At 42.3% G+C, this 23179-nt stretch overlaps 1 protein-coding gene across 1 annotated transcript in view; it reads right to left on the reverse strand.

The window, feature by feature from the left end:
* Positions 1–23179, reverse strand: part of LOC147105238 (diphosphoinositol polyphosphate phosphohydrolase 1) — a 78377-nt gene that overhangs the window by 23223 nt on the left and 31975 nt on the right. Inside the window, exon 2 of the mRNA XM_086011393.1 lies at positions 14007–14117. Coding sequence (XP_085867519.1) covers positions 14007–14117 — 111 coding nt within the window. The remainder of the gene's footprint in view (positions 1–14006; positions 14118–23179) is intronic.

Genomic DNA, 23179 nt, shown 5'->3' on the forward strand with positions numbered 1-23179 from the left:
CTGCCCCGTGTCCTAACTCGCACCGAGTCCCGTTCACCCAGCACCCGTGCTCACTGCCCCGTGTCCTAACTCGCACCAAGTCCCGTTCACCCATCACCCGTGCTCGCTGCCCCGTGTCCTAACTCGCACCAAGTCCCATTCACCCATCACCTGTGCTCACTGCCCCGTGTCCTAACACGCACCAAGTCCCATTCACCCATGCTCACTGCCCCGTGTCCTAACTCGCACCAAATCCCATTCACCCATCACCCGTGCTCGCTGCCCGTGTCCTAACTCGCACCAAGTCCCGTTCACCCATCACCCCGTGCTCGCTGACCTGTGTCCTAACTCGCACCAAGTCCCGTTCACCCATCACCCCCTGTGCTCGCTGACCTGTGTCCTAACTCGCACCAAGTCCCGTTCACCCATCACCCGTGCTCACTGCCCCGTGTCCTAACGCGCACCAAGTCCCGTTCACCCATCACCCGTGCTCACTGCCCCGTGTCCTAACTCGCACCAAGTCCCGTTCACCCATCACCCGTGCTCGCTGACCTACATTGGCTCCCGGTCTGGCAACACCAAAATTTTAAAATTCTCGTCCTCGTTTTCCAATCCCTCCAGGGCCACGCTCCTCCCCATCTCTGTAACCTCCTCCAGCCCTACAACCCTCAGATGAGGATGTAACTGGTAGAATAGATAAGGGAGAACCAGTGGATGTGGTGTATTTGGATTTTCAGAAGGCCTTTGATAAAGTCCCACATAAGAGGTTAGTGTACAAAATTAAAGCACATGGGATTGGGGGTAATATACTGGCATGGATTGAAAATTGGGTAACAGACAGGAAACAGAGTAGGAATACAGGAAACTTTGGTTTATCCGGAGGTTGTATGTCCGGAAACCTCGATCTAACGGCAGAAATTAGCCGCCGTTTTGGTTAGGTTTTTTTTCTTCTCCTAGCATTTTTTTTTTTTTTTTTAAAAACAGTCAGGCTCTGGAAAGCGTCTCTGTAGCTTAGCAACAGCTTCAGAGACGCTTCCAAGGTACAGGCTGAGTGTTTACAAGCTGTTGCTAAGCAACAGTGTTTGTTGTCAGATACGGAGATGAAAACCTCCGTATCCTTTAACATTAGCGCTGGTCTATCCGGAAGTTTTGATAGATCGGCATCACGCCGGTCCCGGATATCACGAAGTTTCCTGTAAATGGTTCTTTTTTTCGGGGTGACAGGCGGTGACTAGTCGGGTACCGCAGGGATCAGTGCTTGGGCCCCAGTTATTCACAATATATATCAATGATTTGGATGAGGGAACCAAATGTAGTATTTCCAAGTTTGCTGACGACATGAAACTAGGTGGGATTGTGAGTTGTGAGGAGGATGGAAAGAGGCTTCAAGGCAAATTAGACAAGTTGAGTGAGTGGGCAAATACATGGCAGATGCAGTATAACGTGGATAAATGTGACGTTATCCACTTCGGTAGGAAAAACAGAAAGGCAGAGTATTATTTAAATGGTGATAGATTGGGAAATGTTGATGTACAAAGGGACCTGGGTGTCCTTGTACACCAGTCACTGAAAGCAAACATGCAGGTGCAGCAAGCAGTTAGGAAGGCAAATGGTATGTTGGCCTTCATTGCAAGAGGATTTGAGTACAGGAACAAGGATCTCTTACTACAGTTATACAGGGCCTTGGTGAGACCACACCTGGAGTACTTGTGCAGTTTTGGTCTCCTTACCCAAGAAAGGATATACTTGCCATAGAGGGAGTGCAGCAAAGATTCACCAGACTGATTCCTGGGATGGCAGGACTGTCATACGAGGAGAGGCTGGGTCGACTAGGCCTGTATTCACTAGAGTTTAGAAGAATGAGAGGAGATTTCATTGAAACGTATAAAATTCTGACAGGGCTAGACAGACTGGATGCAGGGAGGATGTTTCCCCTGGAGGTGGGGTCTAGAATGAGGGGTCACAGTCTCAGGATATGGGGTAGGACATTTAGGACTGAGATGAGGAGAAATTTCTTCACTCAGAGGGTGGTGAACCTGTGGAATTCTCTACCACAGAAGGCTGTGGAGGCCAAGTCACTGAATATATTTGAGGAGATAGATAGATAGATAGATAGATAGATTGATTTCTAGACAAAAAAGGCATCAAGGGATATGGGGAGAGAGCGGGAATATGGTATTGAGATAGAGGATCAGCCATGATCATATTGAATGGCAGAGCAGGCTCGAAGGGCTGAATGGCCTACTCCTGCTCCTATTTTTTTTCCTCTTTTTTTCCTGTGTTTTCTATCTCTGCGTTCCTCTAATTCTGGCTTCTTGCACATCCCCTATTTTAATCGCTCCATCATTGGCAGCCGTGCCTTCAGCTGCCTACGCCCAAGCTCTGGAATTCCCTCCCTAAAGCTCACTGCCTCTCTTCCTTTAAGATGCTCCTTAAAACCTACTTCTAACCAAACTTTTGGTCATCTGTCCTAATATCACGTGGTTCAGTGTCAAAATTTGTTTGATAACGCTCCTATGAAGCACATTGTTTTTTTTTACTACTTTAAAGGCACTATATAAATGCAAGTAATTGTTGTCGTAGCTGAAACGCATCTTTCTCAACTAAATACAATCTAGAGTCATGTATGCCAGCATATTTGATTAAAGCTCACTCCATGCCAGTCCACCCTTTATAACAGAAATGTGGCTGTGCAGCCAGATTATGACCAGAGCACCACCAAAAATGTGCTACCATGTTTGTGCCAAAATAACAGCTTCTGTAGATCCACCTCAACATTCTCTATCAATCCAAAAAGTGTACATAGAAGGCCAACAACAAAGTGTCATCATTTTTCACTCTATCCCTTATATTCAGAATCTCAAATGCATCACTTGTTGAATCAAAGTTGCTGAAATATGTGTCAGTTTATGGAAAATGTGTGACTTGCCCATTAATACCAATATAATTTTTCAGTCATGTGCTGCCAGTAACTACCCCTCAAATTTGACACTCATCTGTTCTTGGTCATCACCAGTTGCACCTCATTATGCCTATACCAGTCTCAGTACTGTAATATGAAAAACGGTGGTTGAGGAAACAATGTTCTTGCATAAATTTATGTTACAATTAATTATGTATCTGACCTAGTTTATTAGCTGTAGAAGGGCACCTGTGGAGCTGCAAGCTTCATAAACTGAGTATTCAAAAGGGCTAATGTATTTGGATTTGTTTGCCAATCTATTGAAGATTTGCAAATGCACAGCTTCAGAACTATGTGGGGCAAAGTTAATCTATTTTACAGACATGCGATAAAAGCTGCGCAGAAAATTGGAAGGGCTAATGGGCGGAACAAAAATGTTTGTGCATGAAAGTTGAAGACAGGTACAAATTTGAATAAAATAAAAGAAACAGAGCAAACAAGGGAATATGATAACTACCTGGAAGCGGGGATTTCTTTTCAGAAAGTAATATAATGTCATGCAAGTTGATAAATTGTTTCCCTAGCCTACTGCAGATGCAGATGCCTTTGATCCAGGGGCCAAGACAACAATTCAAGGCATTCTGTTGTTCATGAAAATGTGTATAATTCACAAGAATATAACAATGTTGTAGATCAAGACCATGAGGTGCAAACTAACGTGTAAGCACAGCTGTTCCTGCCCAAAATAAATGGAGCACTTAAGAGACTATAACCGGCGACTTTGAAACTGACAATGCAAATGGCTAATGGTTATCGCTTTTTGGCCGATATAAAAGTGACTCCCCATTTTAAATGTGGATGTTTTAAGCGATGGGGACTGTACTTATGAGTATGGCTAACCTAACTATCAAGTTCATGCTAATTTTACCTTTGAAAAAATGTTTGTTTCTCTTTGCTGCATTAATTTTTATCTTCGCTGTCTCATTAGTTTTTTTAGTTTTGTTGATAGACTTGGTCAATTTTTCTCTGTTGTGCAGAACTTGAGATCTACATCACCCTAAGCCACTGAAAATTCAGAGCACAATGATATACCGGGGGAGGGTGGAATTTCAGCAGGGGTTCTCCCACTCATCTGGAAGAGCCGCAGAAACCCCGGAGAAACAGTGTGAACAGGAGAATCCTTTCAGAAATTTGCTCCCACTAACCTGGCTGGCATGGGTACCACTTCAGGCATTCCTTGATCTTTCAACTTAAAGCCGAGCTCAGGCGCACAGATTTTACATGCAATGTTGAGGACTTGGAAAGAGGTCTCATATTATGTAAATAGCAAAAACCACAACTTGCCATGGAGCACAATTCTGGCGCAGTAAAAAAAAGTTCTCAACTGTCCAACAGATTGAAGTCAAGTATCATACTGCAACAGAGTTTCTTGCACAAATAGTAGCTGCATGAAATTGAGAAGGGTACTATTTCACTATCTAAGTTCCTTAAAAAAACTATTCCTTGCTAGTAGCATTTGCTGGCTTAACGAACACAGACACCAATGTAAATGTAAAAAGCAGCCCCAAAATTCCTTGGCCCTCGCAATGCAAAGCTACTGTTATCTGGGTGGGTTGGAATCCAGGGTAGGAACTGGTTGCACTAAATCTCCACTTTGTGCACTCACAATTTCCACCAGGAGTGGGGGCAGGCACTTCTTGCTAACACCCCCCCCCCACCTCCATGCAGAAATCATGGGACTAGCAGAATGACACCATTTGCTGGAATTCCCAACAGTTGATCCTCTAAGTCCCAACACTTAGCATGCCCGTATAATGCAGGTTTACATATCGTGTCAGGATTAAATCCTGGCATAAGTGGAGCCCACGAGTGTGTACGGTGTCGGTTACCCAATTCGTGCTTTTAGGAAAGCAGCAAGTTGCAATTGAGAAAATGGTGTTCATTTTGGGGTATCTTCAGCTGGCATACAATGGCAGTTCCGTTAATGTTGTGGCAAGATACCACTATCATATTGCCCCACCCTCACTAATGGAGGATTACGAATAGCGCCAAATGCAAATGCCCCTGACCGAGGTTTGGAATGGGGATCTTCCAGACTAGTGGCCAGAATTCCTGCTTTACCAAGGATCTGCCGATGTTGCTGCATGACAGAAATGTCCACTTCAGTTACTTCAATCTATGGAATATTACTTTTATTTTGAAATAGGATCATTAGTGAACTTGACGATATGTTTAAAAAGTTTAAACAATTAAATTTCTGCAACTGACATTGGTTACATTAAATTAATACACCTTGGTGGAAATGAGTTTCATTATCATAATCAAGGATTTTGTTGAAGATGTCAGCCTTGTCTCAGTAGCACTATCGCCTTGGAGTCAGAAGATCATGGGTTCAAGACCCACTCGAGACTGGAGCGCTCAATTTAGACTGACACTTCAATACAGTACTGAGGGAATCTTTCCGATGCAATGTTAAACCATCCAACGTAACATTAAACCAATATACTATGGCACTATGCGAAGAGCAGGGCAGTTTTCTCATTATTCTGGCCAACATTTATCCCTCAATTAACAATCAAAAACAAATTATCCGGTCATTTATCTCGTTGCTGTTTGTGGGACCTTGCTGTGTGCAAATTGGCTGCCACATTTCCCTACATTGCAACAGTGACACTTCAAAATACTTCATTGGCTGTGAGGAGTTTTGGGATGTCCCAAAGTCATGAAAGGCACTATATAACCACAAGCTGTGTCATTATGCACAGCACCTTTAACTATTTTGCTTTTGACCTAACACCAAGTTCGTGGAATAATGCCACAAATAGAACAAATCAGCTGATATCAACTATACTATCAAAGACTTCGAAATCTGTATCATTGATACTATTTCCCATAGTCAAGTTTTGCTACACATCTGCACTGTAAGCAACATGTTCATGGCTATTCAGTGCCTCTTTGAAATCAGTGAATGAGAATAACTTTGCAACCAAAAGCTTGTTTAGCATTAAGCAGAATAGATGTGGCAGATATAATCCTGCCAGTTTGTAAAATTGCCAATTATACTATAGTTGGCACCAGAAGCTCGAGTGGAGAAGTGGCCTCTGCTGCTGGCAAGCCGTCTGTCCTTCGACAGTCTACTTTGGCTGCTGTGTAGCAATCAGTTGATAAAATCTCAACAAATATGCATTTAAAAAGTTATATTACATGTATTTTGTACATGTATAATTTCTTTTTCATCCGTTTTTTGCTTGCATCTGCACATTTTTACATTCAATGACAATACTGCTAAATCAGTGACTGTGCAGAGCTCTGCAATTCCATTAGCCTTTTTGTTTAAGCAAAAGCTCTCCAATCCATTATACAGAGGCAGTCCTCAAAAGAGCCTCACTTGAATTCATGAAAATCTAATGATCAGCAGATAGGCAAGGCCAATAAGCCCTTCAAAATAACTTCTTCTGTTTTTACATAAACCCTTGAACTAGAAGCTCATTGGCTTCATATTTTCAAATCATACGTGCAAAATGTCATGGATCTTAATGACAGATTGTACCAGAGCAACCAAATTAGACTAGTGCCAAAGAATTTTATAGTTTGTGCTAGTGAATGGGTGAAATAACTAGAAAAAACAAACGGAAGTTTCGCGGTTTAGAATATCCAAGTTCTCCATGGAAGCTGCAAGCAACATTCTTTCACATCAATGAACCATGTGCTGCGCACTGACCACCAAGCTGCACATAATCCGCACTGGCCTAAACCAGTTTCTATTCTGGAGTCTGCTTGGCTGCATAAGTATAGTGCTGTTGCTGAGATATCTAACCTATTGAACACTTGTGGTTTTTTCGTTTGTGCTAGCAACCAAAATTCAAGGACCGCACATCAGGGAGTATTTCACATCAACTGGGCCAGGTTCATTTTTTCCCTCTCCACTTAAAAAAAAAAAAAAAAAAAATTTCTTTGTCTCCATGGCTCATTTTATTTTCTTGGCAGTGATCCTCTTCCCCAGTTTTAGCACCCTAGATTCTGTCAATCCTGCTAATAAATACCACGTATTTTCAGACGTTCAACAAGAACAACTGCGTTACATCTATTTTCCACAGGTAATTCAAGCAGCAATGAAAATCTTGTTCCTTTCAAAACTGCAAGTGCAACCAAAAGCTGGAACATTTAACTCCATCGTTCGTCCTGCTGAAAATTGTGTCTTTACTGTCTCCTGATCTCAAATAGAAGTTCCAAATCTCCAGCTTTCCTAATACTTCTTCCAAAGAGCTAAATTTCCTTTTTTACATCGAACACTTCTTTTCCCATCAATATCTCAACTGTCTGCAAAGGACATGGTACTGTTGACAATGCTCCGTTATCTGCAGAAATGTTCTAGCACCTATTGTTTGATAGGGACTCGCTCACTCAACTTGCTCTCTTTTCCCCCATTATCTTTCTGGGCTCTATTTTATCAAAATGCTATGATCAGCGCTGCTCTGAACTCTCCTCTCGTTTCTTCTATGCCCAAGTATGCCATCCTACAGTGGTCTTCCTACATGCATTGGAACTCACGACCATCTCCTGCTTAAACTCATTCTTGGCTGGACCTCAAAAATGGAATTCCTTATCCCTCGGTCTTCCCTTCCTCTTATCATAGGCTTTTAAACACAAGCTTGGAGTCATCTAATCAATACTTTTGATTTATCTCATCTTCTTTCCCATTCTCTTCAGCTTGATGGTATCCTGTACTATGGACCTTGCCCCTCCCCCCACCTAAAATATTCTAGGTGGGGTAGAGAGGCATGGATGTTCTTGCCATGGAGAGTGTGCAAAGATTCACCAGAGTGATACCTGGGATGGTCAATTGGGCTTATATTTGCTAGAGTTTAGAAGAATGAGAGGGGATTTCATTGAAACTTATAAAATTCTAACAGGACTAGACAGACTAGATGCAGGAAGGATGTTCCCGATGGCAGGGGATCCAGAACCAGGGGTCACAGTCTAAGGAGTAAGCCATTTAGGACTGACATGGAGGAATTTCTTCACCCAGAGAGTGGTGAACCTGTGGAATTCTCTACCACACAAGGCAGTTGAGGCAAATTCATTAAATATATTCAAGAAAGAATTAGATATATTTCTTAAGGCTAAAAGGATCAAGGGATATGGGGAGAAAGCAGGGACAGGGAACTGAATTTGGATGATCAGCCATGATCTCACTGAATGACAGAACAGGCTCGAGGGGCCGAATGGCCTACTCCTGCTCCTATCTTCTATGTTTCTATGGCCCATAGTACAGGATGGCATCACACAGGATTTACAGGTGGAATAGCTCTAAAACTACAAATTAATCATCCATCCCTGACTTCCAATCAGCCATTCTAAACAATCTTATGGTTGAATGTTATTTTAAGGAATACTTCATCAATATCCCATAAGGCCATGATTTTGCTACTCTCAGGAGAACAGAGATCACAGGTAAGACTTTAAACACCAAAGCCCTGATTACTACATTGCAAATCAATCCCAACATTGATTCTGCCCTACAGGAATCAAAGGAGCATCCTCTGGACCTTGCCAAGTCTCGGCATTCTTTCCTTTGAGTCAGAAGGTTGTGCGTTCAAGCCCCGCGGCAGAACTTGAGCATATAATCTAGTCTGACACTTCAGTGCAACGCTGAGAAAGTGGTGCATTGCCAAAGGTGCTGTCTTATAGATGAAACTTGAATTTGGGGCCTTATCTGTCCGTACAGGTGGATGTAAAAGATTCCATGGCTCTATTCAAAGAGCAGTAGGGGAGAGTTCTCTTGGTGTCTTTGTGCCCTGGTCAACATTCGTCCCTCAACCAACACCAGCGGAAACAGATGAATTAAAACTGATTTATCCCATTGCCGAGTATGGAACACTGCGGTGTGAAAATTGGCTGCTACATTTTCAGATACTTCAAAAATAATTTGTTAGTTAAAATGTTTATAATATTCAGCCACCAAGGCACCTTGACATTACAATGGGAGCCTGCAATCGTAATTGTTTAAGATGTACAAATATATTCAAATATTCCTCCAACAACTTGCATTTGTATAGTGCCTTTAACATAGCAAAATGTCCCACGGCGTTTCAAAGGAGTGATTATCAAACAAATGTTGACACTGAGCCACATACGGAGATATTAGGACAAGTGACCAAAAGCTCGGTCAAAGAAGTAGGTTTTAAGGAGTGTTCTAAAGGAGCGGAGGTTTATGGAAGGAATTCCAGAACTTAGCCATGCCTTCAGCTGCCTAAGCTCCATCAATGGTGGAGCGAAGAAATCTGGGGTGCGCAAGAAGCCAGAATTGGAGAGATCTCGGAGGGTTGTAAGAGGCTGCAGAGATAGGGAGGGGCGAGGACTTGGAGGGATTTGAAAACAAGGATGAGAATTTTAACATCAAGGCACTGTCAGACCAGGCGCTAATGTAGGTCAGCGAGGACAGAGGCGAGTTAGGATACGAGCAGCAGCGTTTTGGATGAGTTCAAGTTTAGAGGGTGGAGGTGGGAGGCTGGGCTGGAAAACATTGGAATAGTCAAGTCTAGGAGGTAACGAGGCATGGGTGAGGGTTTCAGCAGATGTTGAGCTGAGGCAGGGGTGCAGACGGGCAATGTTAGAGATGGAAGTAGGCAGTCTTGGAGAGGGTATGGGTCAGAAGCTCAGCGTCAAATAGGACGCCACACTTGTGAACAGTTTGGTTCAGCTTCAGATAGTGGCCAGGGAGAGGGATGGAGTCGGTAGCTAGGAAACGGAGTTTGTGGCAGGGACCAATGTTTATTTGAACAAAATTTTGCTCATCCATACTGGATGTTGGACAAGCATCGTCAAAAATTAGAGACAGTGGAGAGGTCAAGAGAGAGGTGGTGGTCAGTGTATATGTGGAACCTGTTGTGTTTCGGATGATGTAGAGGAGAAATAAGAGGGGGCCAAGGATAGATCCTTGGGGTACTTCAGAGGAAACGATGCGGAAGCAGGCGGGAAGAGAGCCATTGTAGGTGATTCTCTGGCTACCGACTGGATAGATAGGAATGGAACCAGGCGAGGGGCAGTCCCACCCAGTTGGACAATGGAACAGAGGCATCGGAGGAGGATGGTGTGGTCAACCACGTCAAAGGCTGCAGACAGGTCTAGAAGGATGAGTAGGAATAGTTTACCATGGTGACAGTCACATAGGATGTCATTTGGGGAAAGAAAGAGGAGAGGAGTCTAGCCTTCTTTTAGCAAATTAGAATCCTCTTCGAATCCTTCTGCCCAAGGTGGGTGGTCAGCTGTTAACTGACATTGATGGAAATCAGTTTCTAATTGGCGGTGAAAGTCCTCAAAATTGGTAGGTCTGTTTTGACATCAAACCTTTTGCACTTGGTGCTGTATGCTGGTTAGAAACAGCTTTCTTGGCAAACATGAGCATGACTTAAAACTGAAGATGCAAATTTTTTCCCATAATTAGTGAGTGTTCAAGGTAGTCAGTGATGCTAAATTTGGCCACGAGTTAAGAAATGAGGTCCTTTTAGTGCTATCGTGAGATCCACTAGGGATGAACACCTGAAGGATGCCTGAAAACCATACTTTCCTCAGTTAGTTCAATGTTGAAATATTGGGCCCGCATTTGCTGGAATGGCGTGATGTACAACTTGTGCCGTCAATCGGACATTTTCACTCTCCATTCATCTTGCACTATACGCCATAAAGTGCTGGAAAAATCAATATGGTTACGGCACAGCGAGATCAATGACAAATTAAGCACAGCATTCACGGTGCAGCCAATGGCTTACCCCACAGACCAAGCCATACAGCACTATAGAAAGCTGAGAACAGACATCATAATTCAGATTGAGGCTTGGTACTGGGAGGTAACAGCTGAACTTCTGAAAATCAACTTTAAAAAATTAATTTCAATGAAAAAAGTTTAAAATGCTGCATGAAGTATTTTCCAGTGTGTGCACATCTCCTTTTCCATAGATGTGTCACAAGAAGGTGCAAAGAAAAGGTCGCAGAACTTTGAAGACGAGGACCTATTGGATGAGGTCAAGCACCTGGGAGGCCAACTGTTGGGGACCCCATGAACCAGGTGGTGTGAAGGGAGGTGGTCGAAATGCTGAGCACCAGCAAGCCTGTGGAAGTTGATGAACCCATCTCTTTGCTATGTAAGGGACATGTTTCATTTAATGAAGTCAGATGCCCTGAGGAAGAGGAATCGGTCACCTGTTGAATGCAGGTCCTCACTGTTCCTTGGCTGATGTTAGAGCCTTACTGGAAGGAACCAGGACCAGTAGAAATTGAGGCCGTCGTCACCTTCATTGCCAGCGACAAGACCCTTCAGATCTTCATTGAGCATTTCAGAGGTGGCGAATTGTTTCCTTAAAGTGCAGTCTGCACACACACAATCCTCAGGCAGTGCGCAAATTACATTGGCTCCCTGTATACAGTGTCGGGGGTGGGGGGGGGGGGGGGGGGGGGGGAGATCGGTGGGTGGTAGTAGAGACTTCGGTTCAGTCTCCAGACATGGTCCTCAAGCACCATGCCTCCTCCCTCGGATTGTCTTCCATTATAATCAAGAACAGAGGAATACCAAGTGAATGGGAATTTTCAATGCTTTCCCCTTATTGCATAGAAAGAGCTGGCAGGGGGTGGGGGTCCTGAAATTAAGTGCCTTCAGACACCAACAGGACTCTGGATGGAAGACTGCCAAACTAAGCGAATTAGAAAAAAAACTCAAGACTGCAGGGGTGAGGCCCCACAGCTTTAATGGTCCCTTTGTTGGCTTCCCAGGCTGAGTCACATGAGGACCATCATTTATACCAATACCAGGTCACACATGCCATTATTTTTCAATCCAAGTGGCTGCGCCGTAAAAACTAGAGTAAATCCAGCAAATACACGATCAGCATTGACTACAATGAAGGGATGAGCGTCAAAGACATTTGGCTTGGGCGAGGCTATCAGCGCAAATGTCCCAGCAAATTATGGCACAACGCAACTAATGGCATAACTCACTTACTCCATTATTTCCTGAAACTTTTACATTTAAATAATGGCACATGTCGTTAATTCTATGGCACAGGTTCTCAGCAAGTTCGGGTCCATTGCGTCTGCAGGCTAGTGACGTTCTCAAATAGGTCCAGTCCTGGAGAGCCTCATAGCTCAAAGCAGTCTTACAACTTGAGGGTACATCAGGCATGAACTCGAAACCACAATCATCCTCTTGCCCAGTGTGTCACCAGATAGCTCCTTACTAGTGAGTGATCTATATAAAATTAAGATCCTACAAAGCATCTGGTCAGGATTTCTCTAGATTTACTGAAAATTCCAACTCACTGACAGCTAGGGTTATATTTACAGATGTTAAGCCTCAAGGAAGTAGCAACCACAGAAACACACCTGGTAAAATTCCTGAGTGTCAACAGAAGTTAGAAAGGGAATATGCTGTGCTGGTAGATTTTCGACTGAATATGGCATCTGAGAAAATTTCTGTGCTATGAACAAATAGACATAAGGAAATGAGTTCTCGTGAGGTCCAGGGATGCTAATTAGATAACACACAACAGAGTGACCATTCAAAATTTATACTTAAATATTTTTTTAAAATACCATCGATGTAGAACATGGGACCACAAATCCCTCAAAATTAAACTCTTGCTGTTTCCTGTGTACTAGTACGCTTTAATGGCCATGGGATATAAAATGCCAACTTTATCCATCAGATTCACGCCCAGATCTAGGCATGATCAGGGTAGACTATTCCACCAGACTTGAGAAAATTCAACTAGAAGTTTAATAGATAGCCCAGTTGGTTAGTCCCTTCAAAACAAGCATCTATAGCGTTACAGCTCTACTGGTTTCTGAAATGCATCTTATGCCCCATGAAGTCTAGCCATTTTAATTCCTTGTCTTCCTGAGAAATAAGCTCCTTACCATGCAGATGCAATTACCTAAATTTGTCCTGAACTTGGTAGACAACAGAAGAATTAGCTAACGGAGCTGTGTCCGACACTACTACACGTACAACCGGACAGGAGATATGCCTGTCCAAATACTCAAGTTTCACTCCACATAGAGTTACACATGTTCTGACACAAAGGGGTATGTTGCACATTTGTGGCCATGGTTATCCAACAAGACCTCCTTCAGCAAGAGGAAACACACATGGCAACATAACCACACAGCCCAAGCTGGACTGCACCTAAAAGAATCTTACATCTGTAGAGCAAGTCCTAGAGAAACCAGTGACAACATCCACATTAAACTAGAACCCAAGTGGAACTGGTGCTTCTAAAACTCACTTGGGTCAATTTCACAAGACATTTGCTGCAAAGACTTATTATTGTTCTCAGTACCAGGGAATGAAAACTGTAGAGGAAGGTCTGGAGAGCAAATCAAATCCTTGCCTGAAGTCAGTACCCTACTAGGTTTGTGCCAACTCAGCTGATTTATCAGATCATTAGGCTGATGCAGTACATAGCATCATATTTCAGCAGTGGAAACTCAAACCAGCAAATTAACTTTCACGTACATAATGCCGGACTTTGTGACAGGGTAAAGCTTTTCAAAGTGGCTGTTATGACTTTCAAGTTACAATTTGCACGTCGACATTTGGAGCATCTGTTTAAGAATGTTGATGGCACCGTGAAATTAGAGACAAATAAAACTTGATAAATGCTTGATGTACAACAACAATTACAGGAACACTTGAAGATTTAGAATGGCAAATGAACCATCAGGAGGAGTGTCCTTTATACATGATGGGAATATTATATAATGAGGAATACCCCAGGTTAAAATCATGCTAAAGGATTGCTATTCTCACAATTCTCCAGACTGGGTGCATGGGCTTATTTTAATGGTTTGTGGAAAATAGTTGCAATTAATAATTAAATATTTTGCCAATGGCTGCCTCTGGAATTAAGTATTGTGCAACTATCAGCCAAAAGTAAGAGAGATTGGAACTTATACTTCAGCCAAATTTGCACAAAGCCATTTCAATTAAACTGATGCAGATTGAAGGAAGAAGCTCTGACTGGCACAAGTTAACTAACTTCAACAGAAGTCTGATTAACAATTAAATCGTTTTTAAATTAGTTGATAGTGAAGTTTAAGAACACAGAACAAATGAGTGCTCTGTACATACTTCTTCACAGACTTCTCGGACAGCTGCCACACTCGGTTCCTCGTCAGGCTCCATGCCACCTCCTGGCACAATCCATCTGTCTGGGTGACGACTGCTGCTGACCAACAGAACCTAGGATAAAAGAGTATTTAACTTAGGAAAAAGGGTACTGTGATTTTCTTCCATCGTCTTCAATCGCATTTGAAATGCATCAATTATGCTCTGCACAAAGAACCAACATTTTCCATAAAATGTATCACACTGTGAAATGAGGACACCAGAAAACACAACCAGTTTGTTACAGGCAAAGCTCAAACAACATAATACCATTTTTATTTTGTCTAGCACAGAACAAACTACTCAAACCAATAGCTAACTACTAATCTTAACACTTGAATTTTTGCTTCAATATGTACAAAGAACCACACACAAAAATTCAGTAAATTAGGAAATTAGACAGTTTAATGTCAACTTTCCTTACTAACTAGGATCAATAGGTTTTATGAACACCAAGATTTTCTTTCACTAATGCCATGCAACTTGGTGTCCCCATCAATAACCCAACGTTTAATACCAATATCTAAGCAACATGATGCTGTATGGGTGACTTTATTGTAAGTCTGGACAATAAGATTATTAATCATTGAAGTTTCAGCAAAGGAAACCATTTACCCACTGTGCCCATCAGTCAAGTTCCAACATCTGCTCGAATCCCATTTTCCTGTAACCTTTAAATGTTGTGATTGATTTCTTCAATAATCACTTCTGGCAATGTATTCAATATTCTAATGAATGTTTCAATTTTTTAAATCCTCCCCATCTCCCACTTTATGCTTTCAGTACAAATCCTAAATATATGTCCCCTTTATTACCACCTAGTGTGATCCTATGCTCCGATCCCTCCGTACTCTACAATAAAAAAGAGCTCCATCCTCACTACTTTGCTCAAGCTCAAAACTCATGTAAACGATGACCAGTTTAAAGAATTAGTGACAGTGGATATAAATGCAAGTTACTTCAGTTTCTACAAATATTCTGAACGTTTCATAATGTACAACCTTTACCTGAAATATCTTAATTGTAGACACTTCCCAGATTTATTTTTCTGCTGCCAGCAGCCTTTTAATATTTTAAAAAGATTTTTTGTACAATCTCCTAATTCACATTACATGCAATTAACCTATTTACATATTAGCTCCATGATTTCTGGACTCCCAGCAGCCACCGAGATCAAACGGAGGAGACACCGTCAACAGAAAGCCCGACACGAACAGCACACCAAACTATGTTGCCACATTATGGAAATTGGAAGAACTCAGGAGAGCAGAATTGGCACCTTCCTTATTTGTGGTATATAGCAGCTTAAATCACTTAAAGAACACAAAGCAGTTAATAATGCAGCTTTAAGAATCTATAAAATGTAATGAACAAGCACCAGAATTTCCAGCAGTTACGAAACCCTCCAACCAGGAAGAATCCCTCCAATCCAGTGGTAATACTCAAACAACTGAACAAGTGGACGTCCAGGTCACCGAAGTCCCGCAACAGCTCTACGGAACTTTTCCAGAAACCTTAAGTTCTTTCAGATTTACAGAAGTCAAGTTCTTGAAACAGAACTCTGGATAGGCCAATCATTAGGATATGTGTAAATGTTGTAGCTCTAAACTTTTACAACCAGCAATGGCTGTTACCTATGGAAAGCAACTGTATGAACACTATCAGAAGTAAGGCTAAAAGGACTTCTGCATCTAAAATGCTGTTTAGATACAATAGCTAGTCCAAAAGTGCACATCATTGAGGTCTACAGCAGCCAGTCTCCAGAGCATTCTACCTGAAAATGTACGACAATATGAGCCTCCTCCCACCCTACTTCGTCTAACCCTATCTGCATATCCTTCTATTTCTTTCTCCTTCATGTACTTAGCTAGCTTCCCCTTAAAGGCATCGATGCTAGTCGCTTCAATTACTCTGCGGTAGCAAGTTCCACATTCTAACCACTGAGTAAAGAGGCTTCTCCTGAATTCCTTACTGGATTTATTAGTGACTATCTTACATGTATGACCCAAGAATGTCTAAGGCAGGCTAAAATCATTACATCTGCAAATCTCAATGAGGAGGAAGATTTTATTCCCATTACTGAGAGAGGAACATCACTATTGCATAAATTGGCAGATGTGCCACTTACATCCCCTTGTGACAACAACAAGGGGAAAAAATGATGATTGAAGGGCCAGCTATGGGAAACTGTATTAATATGGAGCAGCGAATATTTAATGTTGGGATGGGTCACATAGGAGGTTGCCACAAACAAAAAAAGCAGCAACCTGCATTTAAGCATGTGGCACATGGAGGCCAATAAATTAGGACTAAACCAATGGGCCAGAATTTGCTGTGGCAGGGCATCCAATGGTGTCTGCCATTAGACTTGCCCTTGCACGTTTAGGTTTTAACATTTTTTACATGCTGAAAGTGCGAGCTGATAATGTCGCAGTGAGGGAAACCGGGCAAGCAACTGTCCTTAACCAATCAGATTGAATGATTGTGAAATAAACAGCGTAACGACTGAGAAGTGTAAATTAGAGTGGGTGAATTCAATCTCAATCAGGTACAGAAAGAAAGATCGAGGGAAAGAAAGATTGGATTGAGAGGGAAAGAGACAGAAAGGAAAAAAACATTTAATGACATTTAAAAAAAATCTCCAACAATTAATATCTGAAAGAATGAGACTCCACACTTTTTAATAGTTCATTCAGTGGCAGAGAGGTTGGCAGTAATTAACAGTTATTATGTTGTTACTTGTGCTTGTAATGACAAGACTTAACCTTGTGTCGAGTTTAGTTCGTTCACACAAATACAGCAACATTCACGCCATTCAATGCATTGCAATGGTGAAGCAGACAGCGAAATGTTGTTTTCGTGAAGCTTGGGGGGGGGGTGGCGCAACTCGGACAGTAACTTTTGGGTATTGACATTTAACCGCGCATCTGCCCCTCGCTTGACGTTGCTGTACCATTTACGCTTAAATAACAGCGAACGCCATTAGCCTCACCGTTATTTTGACAGCAAAATCTGGGCCAATATAGCTCCTGATTTACTTATGGGAGAGACCTACAAATGAGACATGCTCCCAGATATTATGTTGCAATCTTTTTTTTTTTTAAGAATGCCATTTTCCAATGGTTTACAACAAATTCATGAAATAAAACCACATTTCTAATCTGGAATCATCATTTTAAATGAGCTGGTACTCGAGTCTATGTCAGCATTTTCCTTACTTGTTATTCAAAACTGTCATCTCAAGTGAACTGTATGCAGTAACACATCAGCATTTCAATATCTAATCCTCTCCCACGTGGCAACTTCTTAAAACACTGTTTGCAGTTCCCAGAATAGGCAGAGAACGGATAGCAGTAGAGGGTGGAAAAAATGGTTGAAGGCCTTGAAATTGATATCATACTGACCTTCCAAAGTAAATTGTCTTTGTGCTAATTAAAGAATACTGTACTCCAGACTAGATACCCAAATAATATCTAAAATATAACAGGACTGAATAGTGCCACCCATTGCAGATGTGAGATAACATAATTTATTCTTTAACTGGAAAAGGGAAACTGGTCGATCTTTGTTGTTAACCATCCCTAATGAAGTATTCCTCTAAACTCCCAATTATTGCATGACAAAACAAAAATCTAAACACTGCTGTAAATCACCTCCAATTTGTTTGGAATTGTCTATAAACCCATCAGCAGTGAGCCTCCTACAATGGCTCAGGGTTAAATGTACTGTCCTGCATGCTACTGAACAATACAGAACAGAAATACAAACCGCATTCAATCACCTGTTTGTGCTGACTTGCCCGATTTCATTCAAGGCATAATAAGGGTAATATACTGTAGCTAGCTTGGGGTAGGGAAAGAAGCAAGAATCTGCTCGAGTTCCTTCTCTGGGGCACTAGCCAATGACCGCCTGCTGGAAAGCATCATGCAAGAGTGCTAGACGTAGGCAGAATCAGGCTCAGCTGCAAGTCCACTGGAAGCTCGTGATAATCGCTATCTAGCCTCACGAGATGAGTGGTCATTGGGGGAGAGCCAGCACATATGAAACCACATCCCGTCGGGAATCAGCTTCAGGAGAGAAGGGGTTCTAATTGTTGAGTGGGGGAGGTAGAGAAAGAAGTTACAGGGACGCTGCCGGCAACAATTAAACTCATTTTGAGAATACTTGTACTAAACATCAGTTGTGTTTTATACATAACTTTGGTATAACTACTGAACTGCCGTTGACACGTCCTGGCATACATCAGACACGGTTTTTTATGATAGTCTCACAGGAAAGCTGATGGCCACATTTAGATAAACAAGTGTATGGCAAAGGTTATAATCCAGTTTTTTTCCTGTTGAAACATAACTTGCAGATAACACCACAGTTTCTCAATTTTAATTACTGTAAATAATAAAACTCAGTGTAGCAACTGCTTGAAGTGCTCACACTGAATTCTGAGAAATGCAAACTTTAACAAGAATTTTGTTCGTCGTCAAAATAAAATTTCTTTCTAACAGTACATCATTCATAAACTTCAGACTAACAGTCCTCACAAACCAGTTCTGGTTGTTAAATTGCATGGGTTTGGGGTTGCTTTCCTACTCTCTCCGTCAAATCCATTTTTCCTTGGCTTCAAAAGAATCACCTTTCAAATCCTTTCTACTTGTATTCGCATAACTTTTAAAGATGTTTTTCAAGATTGGAGTCTCTTTTGCAGAAAGAGATTCAACAAGGTAAATAAGTTAGTTGCCAATTTTGGGCTCTCATGATTATTCCTGATACAGGAAACTTTCATTTAACCAGAGGTTAAATGTCCGGAAAGCTCTATCTATCGGCAAAATTCAGGAGCCGTTTCCTATAAGTTTTTTTACTTCTCATTGCTTTTTTTTCTCCAGTCAGGCTCTGCAAGGTCTAGCTGAAGCTGTTGCTTAGCTACAGAGACGCTTTTAAGCTGCGGCCGACTGTTTTGAAGCAACAGGGTTTGTTGATTCACACGGAGCTCAAAAACTCCGTATGTTTTAACATTAGCGCTGGTTTCTACGGCAGTTTTGATGGTACGGCACCAGCTCGGACCAGTCAGTGCCCGATACCAGAAAGTTTCCTGTAGATCCCTGCCTTCAGGGATCTATGTACATGCACACCAAGGTCACAGAGGGACACTGGTGTGCATGTACATAGGTCCCTGAAGGCAGCAGAACAGGTGAATAAAGTGGTTAAAAAGGCATATGGGACACTTATATTCTATGCCTCAGCTAATGACGGCAAGAGCAGGGAGGTTATGATGGAGCTGTACAAAACGCTGGTTAGGCCACAGCTGGAATACTGTGTGCAGTTCTGGTCGCCACACTATAGGAAGGATGTGATTGCTTTGGAGAGGGTGCAGAGGAGATTCACCAGGATGTTACCTGGGCTGGAGCGTTTCAGCTATGAAGAAAGACTGGACAGGCTGGGGTTGTTTTCCTTGGAGCAGAGAAGGCTGAGGGGGGGCCTGATTGAGGTGTACAAAATTATGAGGGGCATAGATAGGGTAGATAGAAAGGAACTTTTTCCCCTTAGTAGAGGGGTCAATAACAAGGGGGCATAGATTCAAGGTAAGGGGCAGGAGGTTTAGAGGGGATTTGAGGAAGAACTTTTTCACCCAGAGGGTGGTTGGAATCTGGAACTCACTGCCTGAAAGGGTGGTCGAGGCAGGAACCCTCAACATTCAAGAAGCATTTGGATGAGCACTTGAAATGCCATAGCATACAAGGCTACGGACCAAATGCTGGAAAATGGGATTAGACAGGGCCCGATGGCCGGCGCGGACGCGATGGGCCTCTTTCTGGACTCTATTGTATTGACTGCAGGACACAACTTCAGGACAAATGATTGGATTTTTGAAATAAAAAAAAATTAAGATCGGTTTCAAGTTACCCAATTAAAAAATTAAAAATACTTCATCTATGCTGCACTTTTATTGGATATAAAGCTACCTGAATGGATTAGCTGCTTTTATTTATAGGCGTCAGTGGGCGTTTGCAGTGCTGTTTCCCAAAATGCAGTTCTTGCACAGCCAACTGAAACTTCAATGTAAAACTGCTAGATTCACTAATCAGGGCACCGGGTCTTCCCAGCAGAAGGATTTAATGAATGCAGCAAGTTTACAGTGGGCTCGTCAACACTGCTGCACTAGCACGAGTCTCACACAAAGTAAAAACAATGGCCCTGAATTTCAGTGGGTAAGACAGCGTACTCTCAGAAATTGACCACAAGTTTGGGATTTCCGCATGCATTAAATCCCAAACTTGTGATGTCAAGTTCTGACTTGACAGATCATCTGTTGTGATTGCCAAATCCTTATTGCTGGTGCAGAGTTGGGCTAATTGCCCGCTAACTGCCCAGCAATTACACATGAAAATTTTACGGCTGGTGCAAATAACGCAGGAGCCCGTTTGCACAGCGCAAGGGGAGGGCGGATATGCAATATTAGGTGAAGCATCAAAACAGCAGCTTGAAATATACACCAGTTATTTTCAGAATGATAAAAATGTAATTAAAATTACCTTCAAAATAAATATCTATATCCACCTAACTAATATCTCCTCTTTGTAATTATTATAGCTGATCTCAATACAACTCGTGGAGACAAAGAAAAGGGTGAAAACAAAACTACCAAAGTACCAACGTCCTTCTCATTTCAATGCAAGATTACAAGGGTGTTTTGATGAGAAAAAGATGCCCCTTGTGCAGTAGCTGCGATGTATTTCACAAAACTGGTTCACCCACACAAAAAAAGGAAAAGAACAAGTGTCTAACGTTTTTGGTTAACTGTTTGAAATGCCAATGACATAGCTGACTATTTCCTGAGGCTTTCACGATTTGAACCAATTTAACAAACTATTAATGAAATGCAATTTCCCTGCATTGAATCCTTTGCACACAAGAAACCGAGACACAAGAATACTTGCATCGCTTCTGCTAAAATTAAGCATTACAATATCATGACTGGGCATCGGAGATTCCGGTTTTCTGATTGGCGCACCGGCTCATGTGATCCCAGGTATGCTTACACACACGATGCGCTCCTGGGATCCGTGGGCCACTACGCAGCGAAACAATACAAGTTTTCGAAGGGGGCCTCGCACCAGGTAAGTGCGGATTTCTTTCGGAGGTCGGCGGCGTACTCCTTAGCTACACTGCCCACCATGTTTTCTGGGCCAATTTTTATTGGTGTCAATGAGTATTTGCACTGCCAATTCCCAAGGTGCCAATCTCATGCAGCCGGTTGCAGCCGAAATGTAAGCCTACCGGATTTGTTAAAACCAGCTGCCGGGAATACCAGATTTAAACTGAGTCTTTCACACGACAGCATTTAGCACGTCCAGCAAATTTATTTTGGGCTTGCCACTGGTTGCATGAGATCTGCACTTTGAGAACCAGCATTTCTAAAACCCTGCTGACAATATTAAATCACCAAATGGATTAATAAAATAGATACTGTACTCTGCTCTTTCACCTCGAATGTGAGACTGAGAAAATTTGCCCATCACTTTGTGCATTATTTCATTGTCAACTACATTCAATGCCAACTGGAGCATTCACTGGCTGTTTTGGGGGCCAAAATACATATTATGCCTATATGCAGACAACATACAAAAGTGGATTGGTAGCAACAGAAACCATTTCACCATTTGCACAAATCACTTTACTTAAATCCGATGTAAAGTGCACTAGATGACATCACCAGAGGTATTCAGTTTAACAGCAGAAGAAAGCTCATTAACTCATTTCCCACATCGACTTGCATGTTAATTTAGCACACCCACACTTCAAAGCCAGTGTCCCAATGTTATAAACACGTGTTCTTTAAACATAAAAGAGCTGAAGAAAAATGGAAATTAAGCCAAGCCACAGATTGTCATTTGATTATTAAAAAGGGCTCAGATGGGGAGACCCCCTCTTTAAAGTTAGCTGTTACTATTCTATTTAACCATATATACAACTGAACTGAATACCTACAATTCAACCACATCTTTCCATCACTCCCCACTTTTGTGACTGATCATTCCCTTTGCAACACACTTTTATGCCAACCCCATTTCCAGCTGCCCTTCCCCTGGTACCTTCATCGGCAACCACAGCAAATACATCGCTTGTCCAGTCACCACCTCTCACCATTGCCCAGGGCCCCAAGACACCTTCTGAGAGACAGAGCAGTTTTTTGTATTTCCACTAATCTAGTGCACTATATTTGCTACTTACAGTGCAGTCTCTTCAAAGATGGAGAGGCCAAATGATGATCAGGTGCCCATTTTGCTGAACACCTCCATTTGTTTCTGCATGTATGACCCTGAGCTTTCTGTGGCTCATCACTTAATTCCCTTTCCCACTTTGACCTCTCAGATTTTGGCTTCCTACAATGTTCCAATGAACCTCCATGCAAGCTTGAGGTACAGAATCTTGTCTTTTTCCTGGGTACACTGCAGCCTTTGATCAACACTGATTCAGAGCGTTGCTACATTCTCTTGCTTTCTTTACAGTAGGAGGCGAGATGCGTGCTGGAGTCCAGGGAAGACTGTTACTGTTTGGTGGAGTCCATGTGTCAGAACACACGACTGACCGTGTGGAGGGGGAAGCACCTTTGTTGCTGACCCTTCCCTCTCCTTTTCGGACTGGCAGACCCACTGTTTTAGCATACATCATATGGGTGTATCTCAGGGGTTCCACACTTTTTACCCTACCTCCTCCCCACCCCGCAATCTCCGACCCCAAACACCCCTCCCCCACCGCAACCTCCAACCACACCCACCCCCGGACTCCATTATTTTTCAAACCTTTAAAATTGGTGAACTGCAGGTCCGCAAGCATTCCCAATGTGTACTGGGATGCAGAATGCAGCATGGAGTAGGGCAGAAATTCCCGGCCACTGCATTTTGCCAACATTTTCTGTTTTAATTTCAAATCTGATCTGCAGGTTGTGTTTTCAATTTATTCCATTTTATCATCTTTTCTTTAGGTGCGCTTAGTGATTTACAGATTTTATTTTTCTGTCTGAATTTCTTTAATGCTTCTTCCATCATCTAACAGTTATTCTACCACTACTTCTCTTGGGCTGTTTCTTTCTTTCCTTCTCCCGATTCTATTAAACCATTAGTTTATCTTTCATTTTTCAA

Source organism: Somniosus microcephalus, chromosome 18 (assembly GCF_052327205.1).
Source record: "Somniosus microcephalus isolate GS21.2 chromosome 18, FLI_Smic_1.0, whole genome shotgun sequence".
Taxonomy (NCBI): Eukaryota; Metazoa; Chordata; class Chondrichthyes; order Squaliformes; family Somniosidae; genus Somniosus; species Somniosus microcephalus.